Here is a 23,437-nt window from a genome sequence, read left to right as displayed (position 1 = left end):
TTTGTTTTGAATCTCCTTTATTGTCATAACCACGATTTGAAAATTTCTAGCACTTGCTGCTCGGCGTGCGTATTGACCAACTATATAAGCAGTAAACCGCAATTAAAGGCTTACGGTGCAATGTTACATGCCGACGTTTGCTGTCAAAGGAAGTTTTACGAGTGTTACACGTTGTCGCTTGTCGCGCTACAGATAAGAAACGCGACAAAAATATACTTGTCGGAAATGTTCAAGAAAAGGGATAAATTAAGGTTTCAATGAAAAGTCCTTTTAGATTAAGGTTTAGTGAAATTGCGTTCATAAAGTTTTCTGTATCTTTAGTTTAATTTGATGCCAGATTTACTAAGAGCTTAAAAGCACGTGACATGCGCTTATCAATCAAACTAGTCTTCCTAATGTCAAATAAACGGTTTTACGAAAGCTTGTCGAATTTACCAAGGCAACTTGCATTTATAAGAATACCCAAAATATGGCCTTTAATAGTTGGACATCTGTTGAAAGATGTTAAATAAGTTGAAAATTAATAAAGTATTATTCACAACGTTCAAAATGCTTCCTACTTTTGCATGGGGTTTGATATTCTTACTACGACTAAATTGTTTTTTAGCATTAAAATTCATTCCAGCGCCTATACTGAAACCACAAAGACAATTAATATGTGGCTCAATTATACACTAAGTTAACAAATAAAACAAAATTTTATTTCAGTTAAAACTCAATAAGTACTTACTTTGTGAATTTACAGAAGCGACGAAGAAACTTCCCAAAATGACGCTCAAAGTGACGTAACGAAACATATCAGGGCTTTAAAGTCACAAATGCTTCCCTAAAACAGATAAAAATTAGTAAGAGCAACTCAACAGGTTAGTAGAATAGGAAGCAAGCTATTCTGGCGCACGCGAATTATACACAAGCTGTTTGAATAATTTAAATGCGGACATGGCAAACCCCTTGCCCAATGCAGGGAAATCACAGCGTTGTGTATAATTATACACGCCACATACCACGATTTCTATGAACTGCCAAACTGCGACCTTTTAAACATCGCCTATTTTAGTTACCAAAGCATTTGTTATACGAAGAAAATGGACCTGCTCTTTGCTGTTTTGCAAACTTAAATTTCACTAACTCAGTATATTTATTTGTCCTGGGCCTAATATTTTCATTAAAATGCAATATTTTTGGCTTTTATTATCTGTCTGAACATTCACAAAACTTGTTTGCAAAAAAAAAAAAAAAACATAAAAAACTATATCATTAGCTGTTAGAAGGAACAAAATTTAGATTAATAATAATAATAATAAGTGAAATTAAAGCAAAATTCTAACCTTAAGAAAATTGCGGCTTACATATTAGTTGCTTCTGACTGTTCTAGTTTATTTTAGCCAGACGTCTCGCAACTTCACAAAAATGCTGAAAAACGCCTTCCAGAAAACCGCTGACCCGCAATTTCGCAAAACCACAAGACAATTAACAAGAAAGATATACTCCGCAAAACCGCAACTGTTTGCTAATCGCGTGACCATCAATGAACTGGCGCGTTTTATCTCTAAACCTCAACGGCTCGTATTAATATCCGCAAACTTCGGCGAAAATCGTATGTTTAAACGGTAAACAAACAACTAACCGTCGGCAAAGTGTTTAAACTGTCCCTGGTAGCAGACTTGGACAACTAGATAATTTAGTTTGATAATTCAATGATTTAGAGCAAAACGCGGCTAATTCTAATTTTAATCTATAGTTTTTTTGTAAATTGCTTGTGTGTTGTAATTCTAGTTCTAATCTAATTCGAATTTTACTTTTTTTTTTTTTTTTTTTAATTTTACCTAAAATGCTACTTTGTCCAACGCCTTTTTATTCTCTTAGCTGAGACAAAGAACTTTAATTAAAATTTGAAGAAAGGTTTTGAAGAATTCGGTTTCAAAATAGTTTGAGAAAACCAAATTGATCTCATTATAAACCAAATCTAATTTTGTAAAAGCTAAAATAAATCTAGTTGTCCAAGTCTGCGTGGTACACCGCAGGGACGCAGAAAGAGGTCGACATCGCTATTCCCCTACACCAGGATGGTTGCTATCTACTCCTCGACCAAGCTCGTCTGAGAACCAAAACCTCCAGCGATTCACTTTCTCTCTCTCTCTCTCTCTCTCTCGGTGAATACATATTGGCGCGGAAAAAGGGACTTTTCTAGGGAAGAAGTCTTGAGCTGCTGTCTGGCCGCGCGCTAACTATTTTGCAACGTGCTGCTTTTTTAACACGTTTCTAAGAATTATAATTTTGTCACTTTTAAGTAAAGATTTGGCCTTATTTTGACGTTTTTATCTTTTTTTGTTGTTGTTTCATTATACCTGTCTTAAACGAAGTCCCAACTACAACAAGCAAATATTATTTTCTTTTGTACTTTTGTTTCGTAATCAAAGTCAGTCATTGTGTAAAATGTAAAGCGAAATATATTTTGCCAAAAAGGCATCTCCGGTTTCTCAATTGAAATGAATCCACAACCAAATTATTAATAATATTAGCGTATATTTTTATTCTTTAATTAAATAAGTTAGATATGCAGTTTGTTACTTTATATTGTGTTAACTTATCTAGTGAATGTATAGTCATAAGTTTCGACCAATTTACCCCAATCGCTTCCGATATTAAGATAAGCAGAAAACTTTTGCGAAAAGTGCATTCTAGTAAACGAGTATATTTCTTTATCTTTTGTTAATAAATTCGGCTTGTTTTGCCATTAATTTTGTAAAGATGTGTATCGCCTCTTAGGATAAAAAAACTAAGCACTTCACACCAAGAACAACTCTAATTATTTTTAGAGATTCGTATCAGTGATAAAGTTGTTCCTTATACTACAAAATGAAATCGACAATAATTCTACGGGGGAGGGTTATTTTACATTTTGTGTCGTAATTTATAATACAGTGAAAGAACTCTCTAAACAGCACAGCTGTTCTGGGGGGAAGCGGCAAGTATATTTTCAGTCCAATATTTTCCCACCGTACCACAATCCGCCAATTTTCGCCCGAAACTCCTGGGGTCTCGGGCAACATTTTGTCGCCGCTGCGCTCTCTAATAATAAATAATCACCGTTCGAAGGCAGGGCGAAGTTTTCCGGTAATATCACGTTGGCGTGGCACGAAAAGCGAGCTCCGAAACTTAAAAAATGGCCTACAGGCTTCGTTCTCATGAGCTAAACACCGCACGCGAAATAACACGGTATACTTGCAACATATCGCAGGCGTAATCCCATGACAGTTCCTGCGAAAAAATGAGCTAAATCGTGCGAGGTTGTAAATAAAACTGCTGTTTTCGGCCGAATTCTTGATTGGTCTGGAACTTGGCAATATGGCTGATCGATGATCATGCGATCCTGTTATATGTAAATGTTGCTATCAGCTTATGCTAAACAAATGGGATTTAATTTTGAAAACTTTGTAACAACTGCTGATTGACTTTATACGTTCAAAATAAAACAAATCAATAGCTTTATCATGATCTTAAAGCCAAAAAGGTCGAGTAAATCGACATAAAATCTTGATGAAGAACTTTCGACACCTACTTTTATCATCATCGTTTAACTTGACTAAAATATATCGAAACAAAACAATGCAATTATTTTTAGAAAGTATTCTGAACTGGTGTTTTCTGCTATATCCCTCGCTAACCGAAATGCCTATAGTAAAAACTTTTTCCTTCAACTGAAATCAAATGGACAGGTTTCGCGGTTTTCTTAACATTATTTATTCCTGGTATACCGTGTTATCAAACGTGAGCAGGTATGCGACGAAACCTAACGTTCTGGTGTATAATTCTTATTTTACTTTCATCTATCTATAAAATTCAGAGTTTCTACTTTGAGGGCGACAAGTTTCAATCAAATTTCAATCAAATGATCACGAACTGAAAAGTAGCTTTAAATAAAACCTGCCTGCGAAATATAAGAACACAGCGTTACACAAAGTTCATCAAAAAGTTTCATCTTCCAAAGACCATTAGAATATAGAGACTTTGGCAAAATACAAGATCCTGGCCTGATACAAGTTGCAATGACGACTATTGTCGTAAACACACCTGCTCTTATACGTAAGACTGCAATAAAAATACACTTCAGGGCCCGTTAAAGAGGATTTGGTTTTCACCACATGGTAAGTCCGCATATGTCTGCTTTAAATCGCTTTTCCACTCTTTTTCTTTGCTTCCCCTAAGCTTCTAACACTGCCATGTAACCAGGCCTTAAAACTTTACCAAACGGCGCGATCTAATTCGCTTCAACGGAATGTGAACCATTCATTTGCAAGTAGCAGCAGTCACGCGTATTAAAATGCACATTTTACGACGTATTCGCATCTTTCTGACACGCGGCCCTTCTAAATCACTCACAGGTTACGCCCCTTAATAGCAAGCCAAGTGATGTCATTAAGGGTACAATGCAAATCATTATGGAGAAACGTTGCTCAAGGCGCGCGATCTCGATTAATTGACCTTCTATGTACTTGCAACGTTGTCATATGTGATTTAGCGTTTTGTACGCACCCGTAGCTGCCAGAAGTTCATTTAAAACGACGTTTAACTTCTCGTGTAACTATCTACTAAAAACATCAATCACAAACCTGCGGTTAAGACGGCCCCGACCTTGCCTACAGACGTTTAGCTGGTTCATGTAGCTTAATTATTCATTTAATTGCTTTGCTATTAAACGTAAATGCACTTTTTGTTGGTGAAGCTATTGTTTTGGAAAAGTCAAGTTTTGTTAAAGCTGAGGAAAATAATGTTTTGGCTCGACACTTTGTTATAATTAAAAACAGCTGTGTTCGAGTTTGATTTTGAAGTTTTCTTCTTTGAAATATAAGTTTTATATGCAGATCAGGTTTCATTTAAAAAAATCAAAAATTAAAAAAAAATATTTTAAAAGGCCGTTTCGGTTCACGATGCATAATCCATGTGAGACAAAACCATGTCTTACTAAAAATTTTAGGAAGAAAATGCCGAAAAGCCCTGAATTCGCACTTTTACCCGGATAATGTGGCATCTCAACATATCAGGGGTGTTTAAACTTTTTTTACCGCAGACCTCTAAATTGTTTTTTGGTTTCGCGTGGACCACGATAGGCAAAAAAATATGAAAAATTACGTCATGAATTGACGTCACAATACAAAAAGACTTTATAAATCTGTTGTTTTCGTTCTAAAAATGTGAAAGTGAAATGAGTCTAAATACAGTCAGTGCAAAACCGTTTTGTTTTTATTTAAACTGCTTTCTTTGAAAAAATGATTACTTTTTAAAATATACACTAATATTTCAATTAGGCCTTCATGGACCCCCTAAAACTAATTCACGGAACCCCAAGGGGTCCATGGACCCCAGTTTAAGAACCCCTGCTATATATGATACAAATGCTTAATCACATCTTCCCACAGCCCAGTAATTAAAATCATCAAAAACAATTGGATTTTTGTAAATTTATAACACTTAAATATTTTATTCCAATGGCCGAGTTGGCTTTTTTATATAGGCCAACAACAAAATCTTTTTGTAGCATCAGATCAGAATGCATTGCAGATAAGTAGAACAATTACGCCAAGTATTTAGAACTTCTACTTCCTGAATTCGAACTCCCGAAAAATGATTTTTCCGAGATTACAAAACAACCTTTTCGACTTGTTCTTGCATTACCAAGAAACGGGCCACATTTCACGTTCCACGTTTAACCAAAATGCAATTCCACTGCAAAGCCTTAGACTTATAAAAGGGCAGAGCGCTCATATCTTGGTTAAATCGCAAAGAAAACAGCTCCAATCTCCATTTTCGCCTTTACCCAAGGAAGCCGAAAAACCAGAGAGGTGCGTGTAATACACAGTTCTCCTTTAAGCCGGTTCGCAAATTGCACTGGGCGCTTTGCAACAGGAGAAGACCAGGCTGAAAATAATTGCGGATAATGTCAGGTCTGTGGCTCCGATAACAAAACCCCGGCTTGCACTTCGAATGCCGCATTATAATCCCTCGCACGCACAAGCACTATAGAACACAAACAAAAGTCGTAGTAAGAATATCAAAGCCCATACACAAGTAGGTATCATTTTGAACGTTTCGAATCTATTTGTATGGGCTTTGATATTATTCGTTTACTTTGATCTTAACCCAGCGGATTTTCAACGTGCAGACATTTTGTGCGTTTCGAATAACTCTTTATTGTTGAAAATGAAAACAAAGTTTTTCTAAACGTTGAAAATGCTTCCTGCTTCTGTATGTGCTTTAATGTTTTTATTATGTCCTACTACAATCTCCAACAATTTTGCTTCAAACAACAATTTTGCTTTCGAAGGGTTGTTTTTTGTTTGATTTGAAAAGAATTGTTTTTTGTTTGATTTGAAAACCGCAACAAGTTAAGTGGCTGATGGTTTCGTTTGATGAGCAAAAAGTCCAGAGATTATTATAGGGTAGTCCAAAAACTGCGAGAATCGACGCACAGAAATTTGATCCAATTTACTAGAAAAGAAAGCGATTGAGGCTTTTTTCTGTTTGTTATGTAAAAGCACAAAACAATCTTAAAGCGGTTTAAGTCAGTGGTCGGCAAACTGTGGGCCGCGGCCAAAATGTGGGCCATTTTAAGTGGGCCGCGAAGTCATTTTGAATGGCTTAGTGTTACTATGTAGTTGTGGGCCGCGTGATAGCCGTACAATCATTGCACTTTGTTTTAAAAGCTAGTATGGCGTAGAATTGTTAAATTGGCTTAGCTTGGAAAAGCCCACGTGCCAAATGTGGCCCTGAGAGCCTGTCAAACTATATTTTTTGCCAACTGTAACTATATATGTAATTGAAAACAGTTTCACGCTTCGCGCGTATATTCTTAGTTTTGTAGTATTATTTTTACATAAAGCAAGGCAGTGGTTTAGACAATCAAGGCACCGTGTAATATTCCACCTTAAAATCAAATATCCTAAAGATACCACTGTTATCTTAGTGGTTTTACGTAGTGGGCCTTTAATAGCTCTGAAAAGACTATAGTTTGGGCCGCGACAAAAAAAGTTTGCCGACCACTGGTTTAAGTCTTTCACGTTGCTTTACATAACTGGTTACAACCTTTTTGGGCGTATGACATCCTTTATAAAATATAAACAGCTCGCGGCACCCTTACTAGTATTTTCGACAAATTTGAGGGATAATATTTCGAACGTTGGTGGTTAAATTGCCTCTTTTAAGAACAATTTGCAAATGGAGTAAGAATCCGAAAGTTTCGAAGGCCAACATAAAAATATTAGGTGAAAAACGTTGCAAAGGCTTTCTTAATTCTCAAAATAATCATTCTCAATAATCATTTACTGGAGGTTGTAGTTAGACGTAGGAGAACAGTCAAAGCACATGCAGAAGTAGGTTGCATTTTGTGAACATTTTTGAACATGTACCTAGACTTCTATACGGCCTTTATTATTCCTATACTTACGTCAAAATATAAACGGTTTATAATTAGTTTTGAAGCGCTGTTCTAAGCTGAAGTTAAATATTTTTAGAATAGTATATTTTTATAACAATAGACAGAATGTGTTTTTTACCGCAGAACGTATCTGTAAATGTCAACATGGATCTGAAAATTTAAACAGTTAAAAAACTATTATATTAACGACAATCATCATCTATTTAAAACTATACGGAGTTACGGACAAAAAATATTTTTTTTAAATAAATCAGGTTATTCGCAAGCGGCATAATAATAGTAAACTTACGCTGAATAAAACGTAGAAAAAGATGACAAAATTTTACCTGGCTTTGGTTAATACAGGACGCATTTGTAAAGCCAACAAAAAACTCTCAAAATTAAAATAAAATACAAATATTATCAAATCAACCAATTTTTTAAGAGTAAAATATAGTATACACCTGTCGGCGAGACGCAGCACCAATTCGCGAAAAAAAAATCCCTGCCAATATACAAATAACGTAACGAATCGGAAACTTACAAGAAAGCATCAAGGCGAAAAAACGTTACCGTGACGCGCATAATCCTATAAGAAATCGCCTTTAGTTTTGGCGAACATAACTTGTCAAACAGCGGCGGGATTTAGTGCTGCAATCGAGAACGCCTTCGAAGACTGCCCAATGCACAGGAGGCGGCCGAAATGGCCATGGGCAGGGGCGGGTTCCACACTCAGGGGGTATTTTGTCGTCACGCTATTGTCAATTGATGGCCGTTTTGTGTCCTTGCCTGCTGAATGACCCCGTTTTACGTCGCCCAAGAGTTCAACCAAAACCAGGGTTCTGCCTTTTTTCTTTCTCTCGCTCTTTCTCTTTCTCCTTTCTTTTTTCTCTCACTCGGAAGTGAAAGAGAAAGAGAGAGAGAGGTGATGTAACATTTTGAGGCTGGACCTTTGCGTAAATAGAACTGCAACGTGAAACGCAGAACGTAAATAGGCCAGCAATCTTTTGCCTACTTTGGAACATATTCGTTTCTCATTTTTTTAATTAGGCTATACTATGTAAATTTTTATCGAATGTTTTAACGTATTTTTTTAATATTGGGCGTCTTTGTCTTTTTTGATATCATGTTATTTGAAATAACCTACACCTACACCACTTTTCTTCCTTTTTTGACCATGTTTAATTCTCAGTCAGTTGAGCAGCTCCATAGTTTATAAATTAAAATTACTTTGGAGCATAATGGTTGGAGGTTGTAGTAAGACGTAATAAGAATATCAAAGCCCATACAGAAGTAGGTTGCATTTTGAACGTTTCGAATAACTCTTTATTCATTTTCAACATATTCATTTTCAACTTTATTCATTTTCAACATAGAGATGTTGAAAATGAATAAAGAGTTATTCGAAACGTTCAAAATGATACCTACTTCTGTATGGGCTTTGATATTCTTATTACGTAAAATTACTTTATTTGCAAGAAAAAAACATCTACTTTTTACAGTAAATAACGAAAGCTTGTTTAGTGTTCAAAACTTTTACCATGTCATGTCGTAAAACTGACACCAAAGCAGGCAAACATATTGTTGAATTCCAGCTGTTACTGCGTTAAAGGTTTGTGGCCCGCGGGGGCTATAGAGATTGTATTATCGGCACCGAAAATAGAAAGCCGACCTTTTTTTGAAAGGCCGTTCCTAAAAAAACGGGCCAAACGTGGGCCTGGTACGATCGGGCGCGCCCGTTCACCTTTGACCGCCAGCTGTCAAACTTTTGGAACGATTGGCTCAATTTAACTCCCAGCAATAACGTGATTACGTAAACGCACGCGTACTTTTGTCTAAGGCGTGTGGCAGGAATGTCAAAGGTAAACACGTGGCGTAGTTATGAAAAAGCTAAAGGTTACAGTCAATAGTGGGCCGTCACGTTTTAAACAGGCAATTCAGGTTTATTTTGCACAACTTTTTAAGTTACGCAATTTTGGTCAACTTGGGGCGGGGCTATTTTGGGTGTTCATAAAGCAGCCAGATTTCATTATGGCACTCCAATTTCTCAAAATTTGCCTGTTTAAGGGATTAAAAACACTTTTTCCAACATTGATCAGGGTCGGATCCCAGATTTTTATTTAAGGGGTACAGTGGACATTTTGAGGAACCACGCCACGAAGTGACGTCATAAAACTATTAAATTTGAAACACCGGATATATATTTAAGCGAACTCATTCTCAAAATGCAGCTGAATACAGTACAATCGCGCGAAGAGAGAAACATGTTGCGTTTGTTTAAATTGGCAAAACTTTTGAATTAAAAGGCGCATTAGACACAACAAAGAGATCCACATATTGCTCGAAATAGCAGCATTTATAGTTTAATTTAGCAAAAATGGCACAGGCGGGGCAAAACGGCGGGGCAATTTCACAAAATATTTCTTGATGAGTAGGGTGTCAACTAAAAGGTCTTACTGAAAGTTACTCCTATGCTAAAAAAACAACTAAAAAAAGCATACCTTCTGAATAAATTAATCTTTGTTGTCGATTTTTACACGGGGCAAAACGGATCCCTGGCGGGGCAAAACGGATCCACTAATAAAATATAATTAAATTGCTTTGTTGTGTCGAAATGCCGGACCAAGGATTGTTTAAGGGGCGCATAAAAATTTTCAGAGATATTGTCACAAGTTGCGTCACAACGTGACGTCAAAATTTAAGTAATGGTGTACATGGCGCCTATAGGTTAAAAATATTTTACAAAAGTAGGATAAAACATACAAGAAAACCAAAATAGAACTATGCTATATGCTATAGCATTGCAACTATATGTAAGTTACAAAGTTATAAATAAGCCGTAGGCTACGTAAACTGTCTTATATTTCGCTTAATATATACCAACTAGTATTTAAACGAATATCAAAGGAGCCTTTTTAAAACAGATCTTGGTAAAATTTCTGATTGCTTGGCCTTCTTGCAAAACTGATCTAAACATATAAAATAATGATATATATTATTTAATTTTATTCCAGTTCCAAAATGTCTTACTGAAAGGCTAATCAAAAAATAAATAGTGTAGTTTTAAGTTCAGTTATACGCTAGTAACGGATTAACTTGTGAGGGGGTCCGTTTTGCCCCGCTTTCCCCTACCTACGCAAAGAGTCTTTGGGTTAATTAAAAAACGGAGTAAAACCGAATAGAAGTTTGTGTGGAGCGCGAAATAATTTAGTATTTACATAATAAAAGTTGGCAAAAAATATAGATTTTTTATGGGCGGTATTGCCTGATGTACCTTCGCCCTGGACCTGCCCCTAACATCGATGTACGTGCTATTTGATCCGCTTTCCAAAATTTTAGCTAGCAATATTAATTGTAATTTTTATCACACTGAAAACTTTAATTTTAGTTCACAATGCAAATTGGTACCACGTATGACAAAAGAAACTGTAGTATAGAATATTTGCTTCATAAATTGATATATCTTATTAAAATATTTATTTAACTAACTTAATTAGTGCTCACAATAGAAAACATAAACTGATACGCTTCGCTAAGCACGTTGCAACACAAATGCGAGACACCAAAACGTTAAAGCTTGTCTATGGTGGCCCATGACTGCCATCCTGTTTTTTTTTCAATTTAACAAAAAAAAAAAAAAATTAAAAAAAAAAAAAAAAAAAAAAAAAATTAAAAAAAAAAAAAATTAAAAAAAAAAAAAAATAAAAAAATTAAAAAAAAAAAAAAAAAAAATTGAAAAAAAAAAAATTATTGAAAAAAAAAAAAAAAAAAAAATTATTAAAAAAAAAAAAAAAAAAAAAAAAATTATTGAAAAAAAAAAAAAAAACTCGACGTGGCCCAGGACTGCCATTCCCATATAAAACGCATTACGGTCGGACCATAACTGCCATCATAGAATACTTAAGTATATGCCATTTTCTATTGTGTGCTGTTAAGTTCCAAGCCAGAGCATGGAGGTTTGCCACATGGTGTATTGGCCTTCTGGTGGGATTCAGGGTTGCCAGATTGGCTTTTTGACGGCAAATTATTCAAATTTGGCTCTTTTTAAACATGGTTTGCGTCAGAAAATTCAGTTAACTTTTTGGCTTTTTGTTTATTTGCAAAAGCTTGCTAAAACTAGTCAAATGGCATAGGTCTATACGTTTTCATTCTAAAACATTCGTTTTAAAATCTGTTTAGGCCCTACCAAATATATTTTAAGCACATGGGAAATTAAAAGCAATACACATAAAATAGCTCGGCGCTGTTTAGAATCCTACCACAATTATTAAATCAACGCACAATATTTGGGTTAATGTGCTGGTTAGCGTTCGGGTTTGGGTAGGGCAGCAACTGACACCTAAACTTAAATATTATGCGTTGCTTAATTGTTGCAACACTGTGGAAGGATTCTAGACCAGCGCCAATAGCTCATACTTAAATTTGAATTTTTACTTTTAAAAGGCACCTCAAAAAGGTTTAGAAACACGCGCTTTAGGGTAAACTAATCAAACTAAGTATTTTTCAATAGAGGCTTGACGAAAATATTAACCTTTTCAGCCAAAATATCGTAGGATAACTGAGCTTTTCAAAAGATAAAAATTTACATTTTGGTTAGTATGATGTTCAACTTATAGTATTATTTATAGCCTTTTATGTGTTTAGAACTTATTTAATTAACGTTTGGCTTTTTTTCATTCACGGTTTGGCCTTTTTTAAAAACTTTTATCTGGCAACCCTGGTGGGATTTATACCCTTGCAGCGGAAGCCCTTTATTTATAAAGACATATATACTGTTTTAGTTATTCTAAATATGCATAATAATATATTTTTTTAGTGTTGGACTTAGCAGTAGTATGTAATGGCTGAAAAACGGTCTTTTAATCATTTTTTAAACAACATGAAGCAAAAAAGAATGAAGAAAACAGAGAAAACTGACAATGAAAAAAAAGAGATAACCGTACAACAATTAAGTCCTGAAGTAAAAGGGAAGACTCCGAAATATTCCAGAATAGGCCCAAGACAATTTGTTACTATAATAGAAGAACCATTAAGTATACCATGCATAAAAAAATCATGTGAAAGACATTTTTTTAATTTACCCAAAACAGGTCTTACTTGTGACGTTTTAGCCGGAGAGCAGGGTCCTTCATGTACTGCCATAACCCAGCTGTCATCAACAAAGCTTATATACATAAGATTCATTCCAGGTCATACATCATTTGAAGTAGATACTCCCAGTACATCAATAAATAGTGTTGTTGAAGTAGAAAAACAGGTCACAAACAGTATAACATTAGCAGAAATGATTAAACTTGGAAAGGTAATAACAGCGAAATCAACAGTTTTGGATATTTTCTTATTTCACAGTAATATGTCGTGGGCTGCAATACCCAAGCCATTGGAAGTCATAATTGACCGTCAGCTTTTGGGCGAAGGAGCTTTTAGAAAAGCATACAGAGCAACAAGCAATCAGATATTTTTTGGAAATACAAAATGGGTAGTGAAGAGGTACCATCAAAAAGTGAAAGATGATATACTGTTGACCCTTGATCAAAGCTTGGAGGACCATACAAAAAAGATAGTTCAAATGAGTTTCTTGGCAAAAAATATAGCTCTAAAATTAAAACAACTTATCAGTTTAAAAAACATTGAAAGTGAGTTTGGACAATGTTTAGAGTTTACAGACGTTTATTATGGCAAAGACACGCATTCCCAAGAATGTGTTGCACTTGAGCCATATATTGAGGGCCAATTTAAAAAGTATATTAATAATGATGGAAATTTCATAAGTAGTGAAGAAACGATTATGAAAAAAGCTGAAAACCTATCTCACTTTTCATGTGACCTCCGATTTTCAACTAATGATTTTGGACATTCAGGGTAGTGGTTATATCTTATATGACCCAGAAATTTCTTCAAAAACCCTTGTAGATGAATTTGGGAAAGATTTTATGTTTTGTGCTGGAAATCTTTCAGTAACTGCCATTAACAACTTTAAATCAAATCACAAATGTTCAACGTTCTGTAAACTTATTGGTATTGATAATAAATGGTCTAATTAACCATAAAACAGAATCGAATGGGACACTTTACTGCCTGTAGCAAAGGGTATTTGGAAATATTTAGGGTTTATATGATATTGTATTTTTTTTTCTTGTTTAGCTAAAATGTTAATTTTTGACTAATTTTTATAGCCAAATCCTGAATTTTCCAATGCTGTAAACTGTTTGTTTGTAGGTTTTTTTAATTTGTTTGGTAGAAACTAATAATGAATGACTGGAAGATTAACGAAAGCCTAAAGGCTAGTCTTAATAAATATGTTAGTGAAAATTTTAGCAGAAGTGAGTTGTTAGATTTTATGATGAGAGATTTTTCATGCTATCCTTGGAGTCTCAGGACTTTAGATCGAAGACTAAGACACTTTAATATTTTTTATGCAAGGTCAACAGCAACCATTGAAGAAGTAAGAGCAGCAGTTATTGAGGAATTGAGTGGACCAGGACAGTTGTTGGGTTACCGGGCAATGCATAAGAAGATTCGGCAGATATATAATTTTAACATTCCGAGAGGATTAATTTATGAACTTATGCATGAACTAGATTCTCAAGGTCTTAAACAAAGAACACCATGTTTTAAGAAAAAAAGAAATAAAATACCATTTACGTCATGTGGACCCAACTGGGTTCATTCTTTGGATGGCCATGACAAACTTATGGGCTATCAGAACAGCACATTTCCTATTGCTATTTATGGCTGCCTTGATTCATGTAGCAGAAAGCTCTTGTGGGCTAATGTGTGGACAGATAACAGCAACCCAAAATTGATAGCAAAGTTCTACCTTGAGCATCTATACAAATCAAGGATCATCAGTCGTTACCTTAGGCTTGATAGAGGAACAGAAACCGGACATATGGCTGCAATCCATGCTTTTATACGTCAGGAGCATAGTGATGTTAGAGATTCTACAGAAACAATTATTTATGGTCCCTCAACATCCAACCAAGTAAATTACCATAATTTGTTAGTCTATATATATATGATACATCATCTTTATTTTGTAACAGTGTTGCAAAGATTTGTATTTGGATTAAAGATTTTTTTTCTAAAATAACTGGTGTGTAAAAACTTTATAAAGTTATTTATTATTTTATTTTACAGATTGAACGCTGGTGGAAAGAGTTGCATGAGAGACTTGAAAAATATTTCATAGTGCAGTTAAGGAGTTTAAAAGATGAACATTGCTATGATCCTACCAATGTGAATCATAGGTATTTACACGATTTAAGTCATTTTTACTATTTCAAGTTATGTAACTTGGTTGTTGTTTTAGAATGATGCTTGCATACATCATGATACCTGTTATGCAGAAAGAGCTTGATACATTTGTTGATGTTGTTTGGAACACGCACAGAATCAGACCTCAAAAAGGAACAAGCTTACCAACTGGAATTCCAAACCATATTTACAGCTTTCCAAGCAAATATGGTCTTGAAGAGTGTGGTAATTTATGTTTTACCCAATATAAAAACACAGAAAAGGACATATAGTTCAAAGATATTAGGCAGTATATATACTCTTTTATTTCTAAGATATATAATATGTAATATAAACTCATGTAGGGTTTAATTTACTTGCTCATCATTACTTTTACACCAGGATTGCCAGTCACCATCAATCAGATTGAGAAAGCAATTCAATCAAGTGGAATGACTGATAAACCTCTTGAGTACTTACCAGAGAATTTTAAAGTAAAATGTCAACAAATTATTGCTGAGCCACTTGCAGTTCATGTTTCTCACTGTGCTGATGCTTTTCGCTATTTAAAAACAAATTTCTAGCTTTGCAGCATTTGTCATCAGTCCTTAGTTATCTTTTAATAAACCAGGCAACTGTCATTTGTTTATTTTTATTGAGATTTTGCTATTGATACAATTTAAAGGGTAATATACACATGCAGCAAGAAAATACACTTAAAACAACGCAATTAGATATTTTAATTGTTAAGTGGAAGTATACACTACAAAAAAAACGTTAATTCTGTTGCATAGTTAGTGGTCCTTCACAGTTAATGTTTTTAATTTAAAAAATAGCAATATGGCTTCGATTAACAACTCTTTTGCAATTTGTCATTCCCAACTGCTTCTGGTGATTATCGAAACTAAACAAACTGTCTGTAGCATTTCAAAGTGCATACTGCAGGTCGCTTTTAAAAAGATTTATTGTACATTCACATAATTCAGTATAGCTCGCTTTTAATAAAATGAATTACAGCGCAGTAAAAACACATGTTGCCAGTAAAGAGTGCATCGTTGCCTGATTTTTATCCAGCAGTAGCGTGACACTATATAGCACAAGAGCGACTGCGATGGTGACTGATAAATTAAGTCGAAATGCCGGCTGGATTTGCCTTGAACGGCCAGTAAAGGAAATGAGTATCGAGGTGAAATATTTAACACTTTACCAGGCGAACACGCTATAATTACAAGCACAAACAGACATGCGTCGTTTCTCTACAACTTCAAAGCCTCATGTAACGTACCAAATTTCGATCTCGTGTTGCCAGTCTAATAGCCTATTAAAATACCTTTGTGTCTGTCGAATGGGTTCATAGGTTCATATTTACTGGATATTTTTCTTAGCAAAAAACCTCGTCCCTTGCAAGGTTTATAAATCCCACCAGAAGGCCAATACACCATGTGGCAAACCTCCATGCTCTGGCTTGGAACTTAACAGCACACAATAGAAAATTGCATATACTTAAGTATTCTATGATGGCAGTGATGGTCCGACCGTAATGCGTTTTATATGGGAATGGCAGTCCTGGGCCACGTCGAGTTTTTTTTTTTTTTTTTTTTTTTTTTTTTTTTTAATAATTTTTTTTTTTTTTTTTTTTTTTTTCAATAATTTTTTTTTTCAATAATTTTTTTTTTTTTATTATTTTTTTTTTTTCAATAATTTTTTTTTTTTTCTAATTTTTTTTTTCTATTTTTTTTTTAATTTTTTTTTTTTTTTTTTTAATTTTTTTTTTTTTTTAAATTAAAAAAAAAAAACAGGATGGCAGTCATGGGCCACCATACTTGTCAGTGCATGGGATATATTTGGCTTGTAATCTATAAGAAATAGTTCATATCTTCTAATATTTGCAATAGATAAATTATTATTTACCTAAAAAGAGCATGATTTCGAGATATTAATCTAAAGTTTACCTCACATTTTCTGTCAGTGAGCTGTTACATTACCGTACTTCTACCGTTAATGTCCACCTTGCACATGTTGCCAGTAAATAAGCTTATCTTGTTTCGATGTTTTACAAACGTTTTATTATAACTTAGTTTAAATGTAATTAAAATCCTGGTACTCTTGTAAGATATCCACGCGTTTTAGACAGAATGCGAGGCAATTTCGTCTTGCAGTATATCAAAAAGGACTTCGCTTCAAATAAATCAATAAATAATCGTTGGCTTTCGTTCGCTAATAGAAGATACGCGACGGATACCCAACATGGAACAATCTACGCCCATTCGTCCGGTTTTGGGAAGTGTGGTGTCGCCGTTATTCGCGTGACTGGCAAAGACACAAGCCATGCTCTGTTGACAATGACCAAACAAAAGATTCTGCCAAATCCGAAAAGCGTTATAGTTTCGAGATTGTGGCACCCAAAAACGAATATATTGCTAGACAGAGCTGTTGTGTTCTGGTTTAAAGGCCCACAAAGCTTCACCGGCGAAGATATGTGCGAATTTCAAGTCCACGGTGGACCAGCCGTTATTTCCTCTGTTCTTGACGCTCTTTCATCAGTGAAAGGTTTGCGACCTGCAGAGGCCGGTGATTTCACAAAGCGAGCGTTTCTAAACGATAAATTTGACTTGACAGAAGTGGAAGGTTTGGGCGATCTAATTCACGCCGAAACGGAGGCTCAGCGGAGACAGGCTCTTCACCAAATGGAGGGAGCCTTAAGTTCTTTGTACAAGAATTGGACCGACAGAGTATTAAAAATCATGGCGCACTGCGAGGCCTTTATCGATTTTGGTGAAGATCAACACTTGGGTGATCAAGTTCTTGCCAACGTCAAAGCTGACCTTGAAACTGTAAAGAAAATTATCAGTAATCATCTACAAGATTCAAGAAAAGGTGAACGCTTGAGAAACGGACTGCGGGTTGTAATAGCAGGGAGGCCTAACGTTGGCAAAAGCACCTTGCTGAATTTATTAACTCAACGACAAGCAGCAATTGTTTCGCCGATTGCCGGAACTACCCGCGATGTGATTGAAACTGCTCTGGACATTGACGGTTTTCCTGTTCTTATGAGTGACACAGCTGGCTTGTGTGAAAGCGACAACGCGATTGAAAAGGAAGGGATATTAAGAGCGTACAACAAAATACGAGATGCAGATGTTGTGATTTTGATGGTCTCTTGTGAAAATCTAACCGGAGCATCACTTTCTGAACATGTAACCCTTGAAATGGAGGCACTAGGCATTCAAGATCATATTCAAGGCAAACGTGTTATCCCTGTAATGAACAAAATTGACTTAAGTGTGCAAAGCTTGACAGAAGGTAAAGGCGTATTTTGTCTTTCATGCAACACTCTTAAAGGCGTTGACAGCTTTGTCAAGAATTTTGCAACCAATGTTAAAGACTTATGTGGTAGTTCAAGCATTGGGAGTGCCCCAAGTATTACACAACAGCGGCACCGGCTACATCTAACAAAATGTTTTGAGTTTATTGAACATGCAATTGAAAATTTTGACCAGGACATTGTTATCGCTGCAGAGTATATGCGAATGGCTCTTCATGAACTGGGCAAAATCTCTGGAAAGGTTGATGCTGAATCTATACTAGATGTTATATTCCAGGATTTCTGTATTGGAAAATAGGTATTTTTTTAAGATACAATTCTTGTGATAAATACATTCGAATAACATGTCAATTTATATTTTCAGGTAGTGTCTAATTTTTCTGTATAATGATTAGAAAAATGTAAATTGGAAATTAAAAATGCCAAAGTTTGCCCAACTTGTTATGGGTCCAGCTGGTTCTGGAAAAAGCACCTACTGTGCATTAATGTTCGAACACTTCAAAGCTCTAAGACGCCAGTGTTTTGTGGTCAACCTTGATCCAGCCGCGGAAGAATTCAAATACCCGGTCACGGCCGATATACGGGATTTAATTCAACTCGACGATGTTATGGAGGATGAAGAATTGCATTTTGGACCAAATGGTGGACTAATATTTTGCATGGAATATGTCATCAAAAACCTTACTTGGTTAAGAGAAAGATTGGAAGCTGGGGAGGATGATTACTTTATTTTTGACTGCCCTGGACAAATTGAACTTTACAATCATCTGCCTGTTATGAGGCAGCTTACAGATGCCTTGCAGTCTTGGGACTTTCGGGTGTGTGGCGTTTTTCTCGTTGATTCGCAATTTCTTGGCGAGAAGAGTAAGTTTGTTTCCGGCGTGCTATCGTCGCTTTCTTGCATGATTAACCTCGAAATTCCACACATTAGCGTCATGACAAAGATCGACCTTTTGCCAAAACAATCAAAAAAGAAACTGCGCGAATATTTGGACCCGAACATGCTTGATCTTGCTGAAACGACACACCACAGCAAAAAATATCAAAGACTGACTGCGCTTATTTCAGAACTGATTGACGATTATTCCATGGTGCGATTTCTACCCATAGATCAAACCGATGAGGATTCTATTAATATCGTACTTCAAAATATTGACATGGCAATACAATATGGAGAAGACTTAGAAGTACAGACCCGTGACTTTGCGGATGATCCAAATGAAGACTAACTTGTCTCATTTATTTTTCTATTCTTATAATTTTGTTTGTATTATACTATTATTGGCCTATGAAACCTTTTAATATACTTGTACAATGAGCATATATGTTGTATACATCTTAAATTGTTTTATGCTGCTAAAATTTCAACCATTTTCCTTCATGTTAATTAAAAAAAGTTCTGTTTAAATCTCTTTGAGCATCATGCACCTAAAATTTGTTTGATTTTTTTGTAATTTTCCAGATGGCTTTTAATCAATATATGCACCCACTTAACTGCTACAAAGACAACGCACCAAACTTTGAAAAACTGGCAAAAGATTTTCCTGAATTTAAAAAGCATCTGCAGAAATCCAAATCAGGAAAATCGTTTGTCAACTTCAGAAACCCAAAGGCAGTCTACACTCTCTCCAAATGCCTTCTGAAACGAGACTTTGACTTAGATGTTGAGTTTGCTCCTGGAACTCTTGTTCCAACAATTCCATCGCGGTTAAACTACATTTTGTGGATGCAGGATTTACTTCAGTGCTTTCCAAAGCAGGAGTCGTATCACCTGTTTGACATCGGATGCGGCAGTTCATGCGTGTATCCGTTGCTTGGGTGTCGATTAAACTCCACATGGAAGTTTACCGCAAGCGAACTGGATCCGATAAACTTCGAATTTGCAAAACAAAATGTAAAAACCAACAGTTTAAGTGACAGAATATCTCTGGAAAAAGTGGAAAGCTCTCAACAGATATTCCCTCCTAAATATGCAGAAATAAAAATTGATGCATGTATGTGTAACCCTCCTTTCTACACTTCCTCAACCGACGTAGAAGCGAGTACATCAAGGCCAACTGCCAATTCTTCCTGCACTGGAAACTCAACAGAGATGGTTTTTAAAGAAGGCGGTGACTTGGCCTTTTCCATGCGCATTTTTAATGAGAGTGTTTCTCTTCAAAAACAGGTCAAATGGTTTACAACGATGTTGGGCAAGAAGGCGAGCTTCATGAAGTTTCAAAGGAATCTTGATAATGCCAAAGTTCCTACTGTGAGTACAACGGAATTTTGTCAGGGAAATACAATGCGATGGGCAGTTGCATGGACATTTAACCCCGAAGTGAATGTTCCAAACTTACCAGTTTCTCAGTTCAAAAACACAAAAGTGAAAAACAAGCGCCCTATTACAATACTTTCAAAGTTTGGCCTTCCAAGTGAAACAAAATCAGCTGTGTGCACTTGTTTATCTGGCCGCAATATACAATTCACTATTGAAGAAATAAAAAATAAGTTTGTCGTCAAGTTTAGCACTGATAAATCAGCTTGGATAAACAATCGCAGAAAGCGCAGAGCAGCTTTGCAAAGAAATGACACAAAAAGGTTATGCGATGCCATTCCAACCAATTTTACAACAACTCTTCTACAAAAAGATGAAATAAGTTTCCAGTCATTTTCTTGTATTATTGAAATTATTTTGGTTGATGGCAAAAACACTGTGGAATTTACTTCTAACCCAGTAATGCACGAAGAATTGAATATGATTGCTATTTTTCTCAAGGGAAAGGTTTAAGTTTGGTGGAATCTTTTTTATTATGTTTTCTTATGTCATTGTTGCTTTGTCAATCGTTTTTATAATTGTGAAAAGTGCTGAAAACAAAGTTTACTTCTCTTTTCTTTCCACAAATGCATCTCTAAAATGTAATGCCCCAAAAGTAATACATCGATTTTTTAGAAAATAAAACATTTATTTTTTTAAGATTTCTTAAACTCTGAGAGCAATTTGGTTGCCCATTTACAGTTTATTGTAGATGATTATAGTAGTAAAACAATACAGGATCAGTAATATTTTCATAGTAGCAGTGGAAGTAATATGGCAATGCTGGTTAAAAACTGGATAAATTTAAGCTATAGTAAAAATCGATCCTAAATGTAAAACAAGGAACCTAAAAATGTGAGAATGCTAAAAGGCAAACTACAGTGTAATTATTTAACCCCACAATAGTTAAAATACGCAAAATGATACAAAAATATATTATTTTTTGTACACAAATGTTTTTTTTTTTTGGAGGAAAATAAAGTTTGTAAATTGTAACTAACGGGAAACACAATATACAACAGACTCAGCGGGCTACAAGATACGACTATAGCAAAAACTAGGCTATTTAATGAAAAAATATAACTCATTGATAACAAACAGATAGTAAGGTATAGCAGATATTCACAAATTCACACTCAGGTGAAATCACAAATAAATTCTTTATTCATTTAAGATCAAAATGACTAAACACCGCACAGCTCCCGTATCAAAATAAATAATGTCGAATCGTTGTGCGGGTGCAGCATGAGGGCCGACGAAGAATTTTTCGGTCTTTTCACGTTTGTTGGATTTCAGGCCAGCGAGCAATATGGCGTCCGTAACTTTAAGGACCAGAAAGTTTATGACCAACCGACTTCTGCAGGTAAATGTGTGCAAATTGTGTTCGTATATAATGTAGGCTTAATAACGGCGCTGGTCTAGAATCCTACCACAGCGTTGAAACAATTATTAAAGCAATGCACAATTCCCGTTAAGGACTTTATGGCGCTCTTTCACTATTGTACGTAAAAATTAATAAAAAAAAAACTTTCTTCAAATGCCGCATACCACAACGCATATTGTTTGGGTTAGGGTGCGAGTTAGCGTTTGGGTGAGGGTGGGTCAAGTTATTATTAATAATAAACATAATATTACTTGACCCACCCTCACCCAAACGCTAACCCAAACAATATGTGTTGTGGTATGCGGTATTGTTTTGTTTTTGGCATAACTTTTCACGTACGTAAGTGAAAGAGCGCCGACTTTAGTTATTAAGGCAGACGATGGTCTAGAATCCTACCACAGCGAACGATATTTGGATTATGGTGTCGGTTAGTGTTTTGGTGAGGGTTGGTCAGGTATTATTGTTTAATCTACTAAACTACCCGAACCCAAATAATGTTCGCTGTGGTAGGATTCTAGACCAGCGCCGGGTAACACTAAATTACGGAATGATGAATGGTCGGAACGCTCACAGTATTATTATTAAATATAATAACACTTGACCCACCTTCACCCAAATGCTAACCCCCACCCTAACTCAAATATTGTGCGTTGGTTTAATAATTGTTTAAACGGGGTAACTCCTTCCGTAAATTAGTATTACCCACCAGCGCCTCAATAGCTACAGTCATTTACGGGAAAGCGCAGTGGGCCCTGTAGATAAAATTACGAGCCCCAAAATTTTCATTCGTGCAGTTAGTCAAAAATTTTAATCTACTGTTACCAATTGTTAAAACTACTAGATACAAATGAAAGTAATACCTTGTCAGGCGTCATACCCTGCTTTGTTAAACCTATGTATGGAAGTACAACTTGGGTTTTGTGCTTTGGTATCTGGAAACATTGGGAAAGTACAACAGGTTGTAGCAAACTTGCGTGTGCGCTGTTGTAAAAAAATAAATTTCATAGATCGGACTTCATAATTCCGCTGCCAGTAATTATGAAAGTGGGCTGCATATGATTTTGGTGGTACAGGTTGAATCTATTTAAAGAACTCGTGGTTGCACTATGGCACATGAATTCCTTCAAACAAAACAATATTTACGTACCTGGTTGAATATAGGACGGTAATGATGAAATAAATGAAAAGGATGCTACTGAAAGAAAAGCCATACTTAGTAGGACATTTATGAACAATGGTATTTTTGCGATGGTTCATTGGTTTTGATAAGTACTATAAATTTAACCTTAAAGCTTTTATTTTGCAGAGGAAGCAGATGATCGTTGACATCTTGCACCCGGGCAAAGCCACGGTGAGCAAAGTGAGCGTTCGTGAGCAGCTTGCCAAGATGTACAAGACCACCCCCGACCTCATCATTGTGTACGGGTGCAAAACGCAGTTCGGTGGCGGCAAGACAAGCGGATTTGCCCTTATCTACGACACGCTGGATTACTGCAAGAAAATCGAACCCCACCATCGCTTAGTTCGTCACAAGCTCGCCGAAGCTAAGACCAAGTCCTCAAGAAAACAGAGGAAGGAAAGAAAAAACAGGCAGCTGAAACTTCGCGGAACCGCCAAGGCCAAGGTTGGAGCCGGAAAGAAGAAGTAGAAATCATCGCCGCCGCTCCTTTTTTGCCATCTTATTTTCTGCGCTGCATTGTTTTGTGGATGATGTTGTTCAGAGAATAAAATGCAAACTCGTAAAGATCAGTATTTTATAATAACTAGGACAGGCTAGGTAGG

At 35.7% G+C, this 23,437-nt stretch overlaps 5 protein-coding genes across 5 annotated transcripts; all 5 read left to right on the top strand.

Annotated features, from left to right (window-relative positions):
• The first annotated feature begins 13,792 nt into the window (after positions 1-13,792).
• Positions 13,793-15,291, top strand: LOC146135192 (uncharacterized). The gene is made up of 4 exons (XM_083395616.1): positions 13,793-14,399; positions 14,555-14,664; positions 14,727-14,896; positions 15,053-15,291. Exons 1-4 carry the CDS (start codon positions 13,920-13,922, stop codon positions 15,232-15,234), a joined length of 942 nt encoding a protein of 313 aa, XP_083251742.1. The 5' UTR covers positions 13,793-13,919; the 3' UTR covers positions 15,235-15,291.
• Positions 15,292-16,745: 1,454 nt separating this feature from the next.
• Positions 16,746-18,339, top strand: LOC146135191 (5-taurinomethyluridine-[tRNA] synthase subunit GTPB3, mitochondrial-like). Its single transcript, XM_083396349.1, has one exon. The coding sequence runs from the start codon at positions 16,786-16,788 to the stop codon at positions 18,271-18,273; it is 1,488 nt and encodes a 495-aa protein (XP_083252475.1). The 5' UTR covers positions 16,746-16,785; the 3' UTR covers positions 18,274-18,339.
• A 4-nt stretch (positions 18,340-18,343) lies between these two features.
• On the top strand, positions 18,344-19,414 carry LOC146135190 (GPN-loop GTPase 3-like). The gene has a single exon (XM_083396351.1). It carries the CDS (start codon positions 18,395-18,397, stop codon positions 19,202-19,204), a length of 810 nt encoding a protein of 269 aa, XP_083252477.1. The 5' UTR covers positions 18,344-18,394; the 3' UTR covers positions 19,205-19,414.
• Positions 19,415-19,421: 7 nt separating this feature from the next.
• LOC146135189 (U6 small nuclear RNA (adenine-(43)-N(6))-methyltransferase-like) lies at positions 19,422-20,878 on the top strand. Its single transcript, XM_083396350.1, has one exon. It carries the CDS (start codon positions 19,438-19,440, stop codon positions 20,743-20,745), a length of 1,308 nt encoding a protein of 435 aa, XP_083252476.1. The 5' UTR covers positions 19,422-19,437; the 3' UTR covers positions 20,746-20,878.
• A 656-nt stretch (positions 20,879-21,534) lies between these two features.
• LOC146135188 (small ribosomal subunit protein eS24-like) lies at positions 21,535-23,399 on the top strand. The gene is made up of 2 exons (XM_083395168.1): positions 21,535-21,634; positions 22,962-23,399. Exons 1-2 carry the CDS (start codon positions 21,581-21,583, stop codon positions 23,301-23,303), a joined length of 396 nt encoding a protein of 131 aa, XP_083251294.1. The 5' UTR covers positions 21,535-21,580; the 3' UTR covers positions 23,304-23,399.
• Positions 23,400-23,437: the final 38 nt, after the last annotated feature.

This window comes from Ascidiella aspersa, chromosome 8 (assembly GCF_963924565.1).
Source record: "Ascidiella aspersa chromosome 8, kaAscAspe10.2, whole genome shotgun sequence".
NCBI classification, from domain to species: Eukaryota; Metazoa; Chordata; class Ascidiacea; order Phlebobranchia; family Ascidiidae; genus Ascidiella; species Ascidiella aspersa.
The sequence above is the reverse complement of the archived record's forward strand: the minus strand, read 5'-3'. Positions and strand labels throughout refer to the sequence as shown.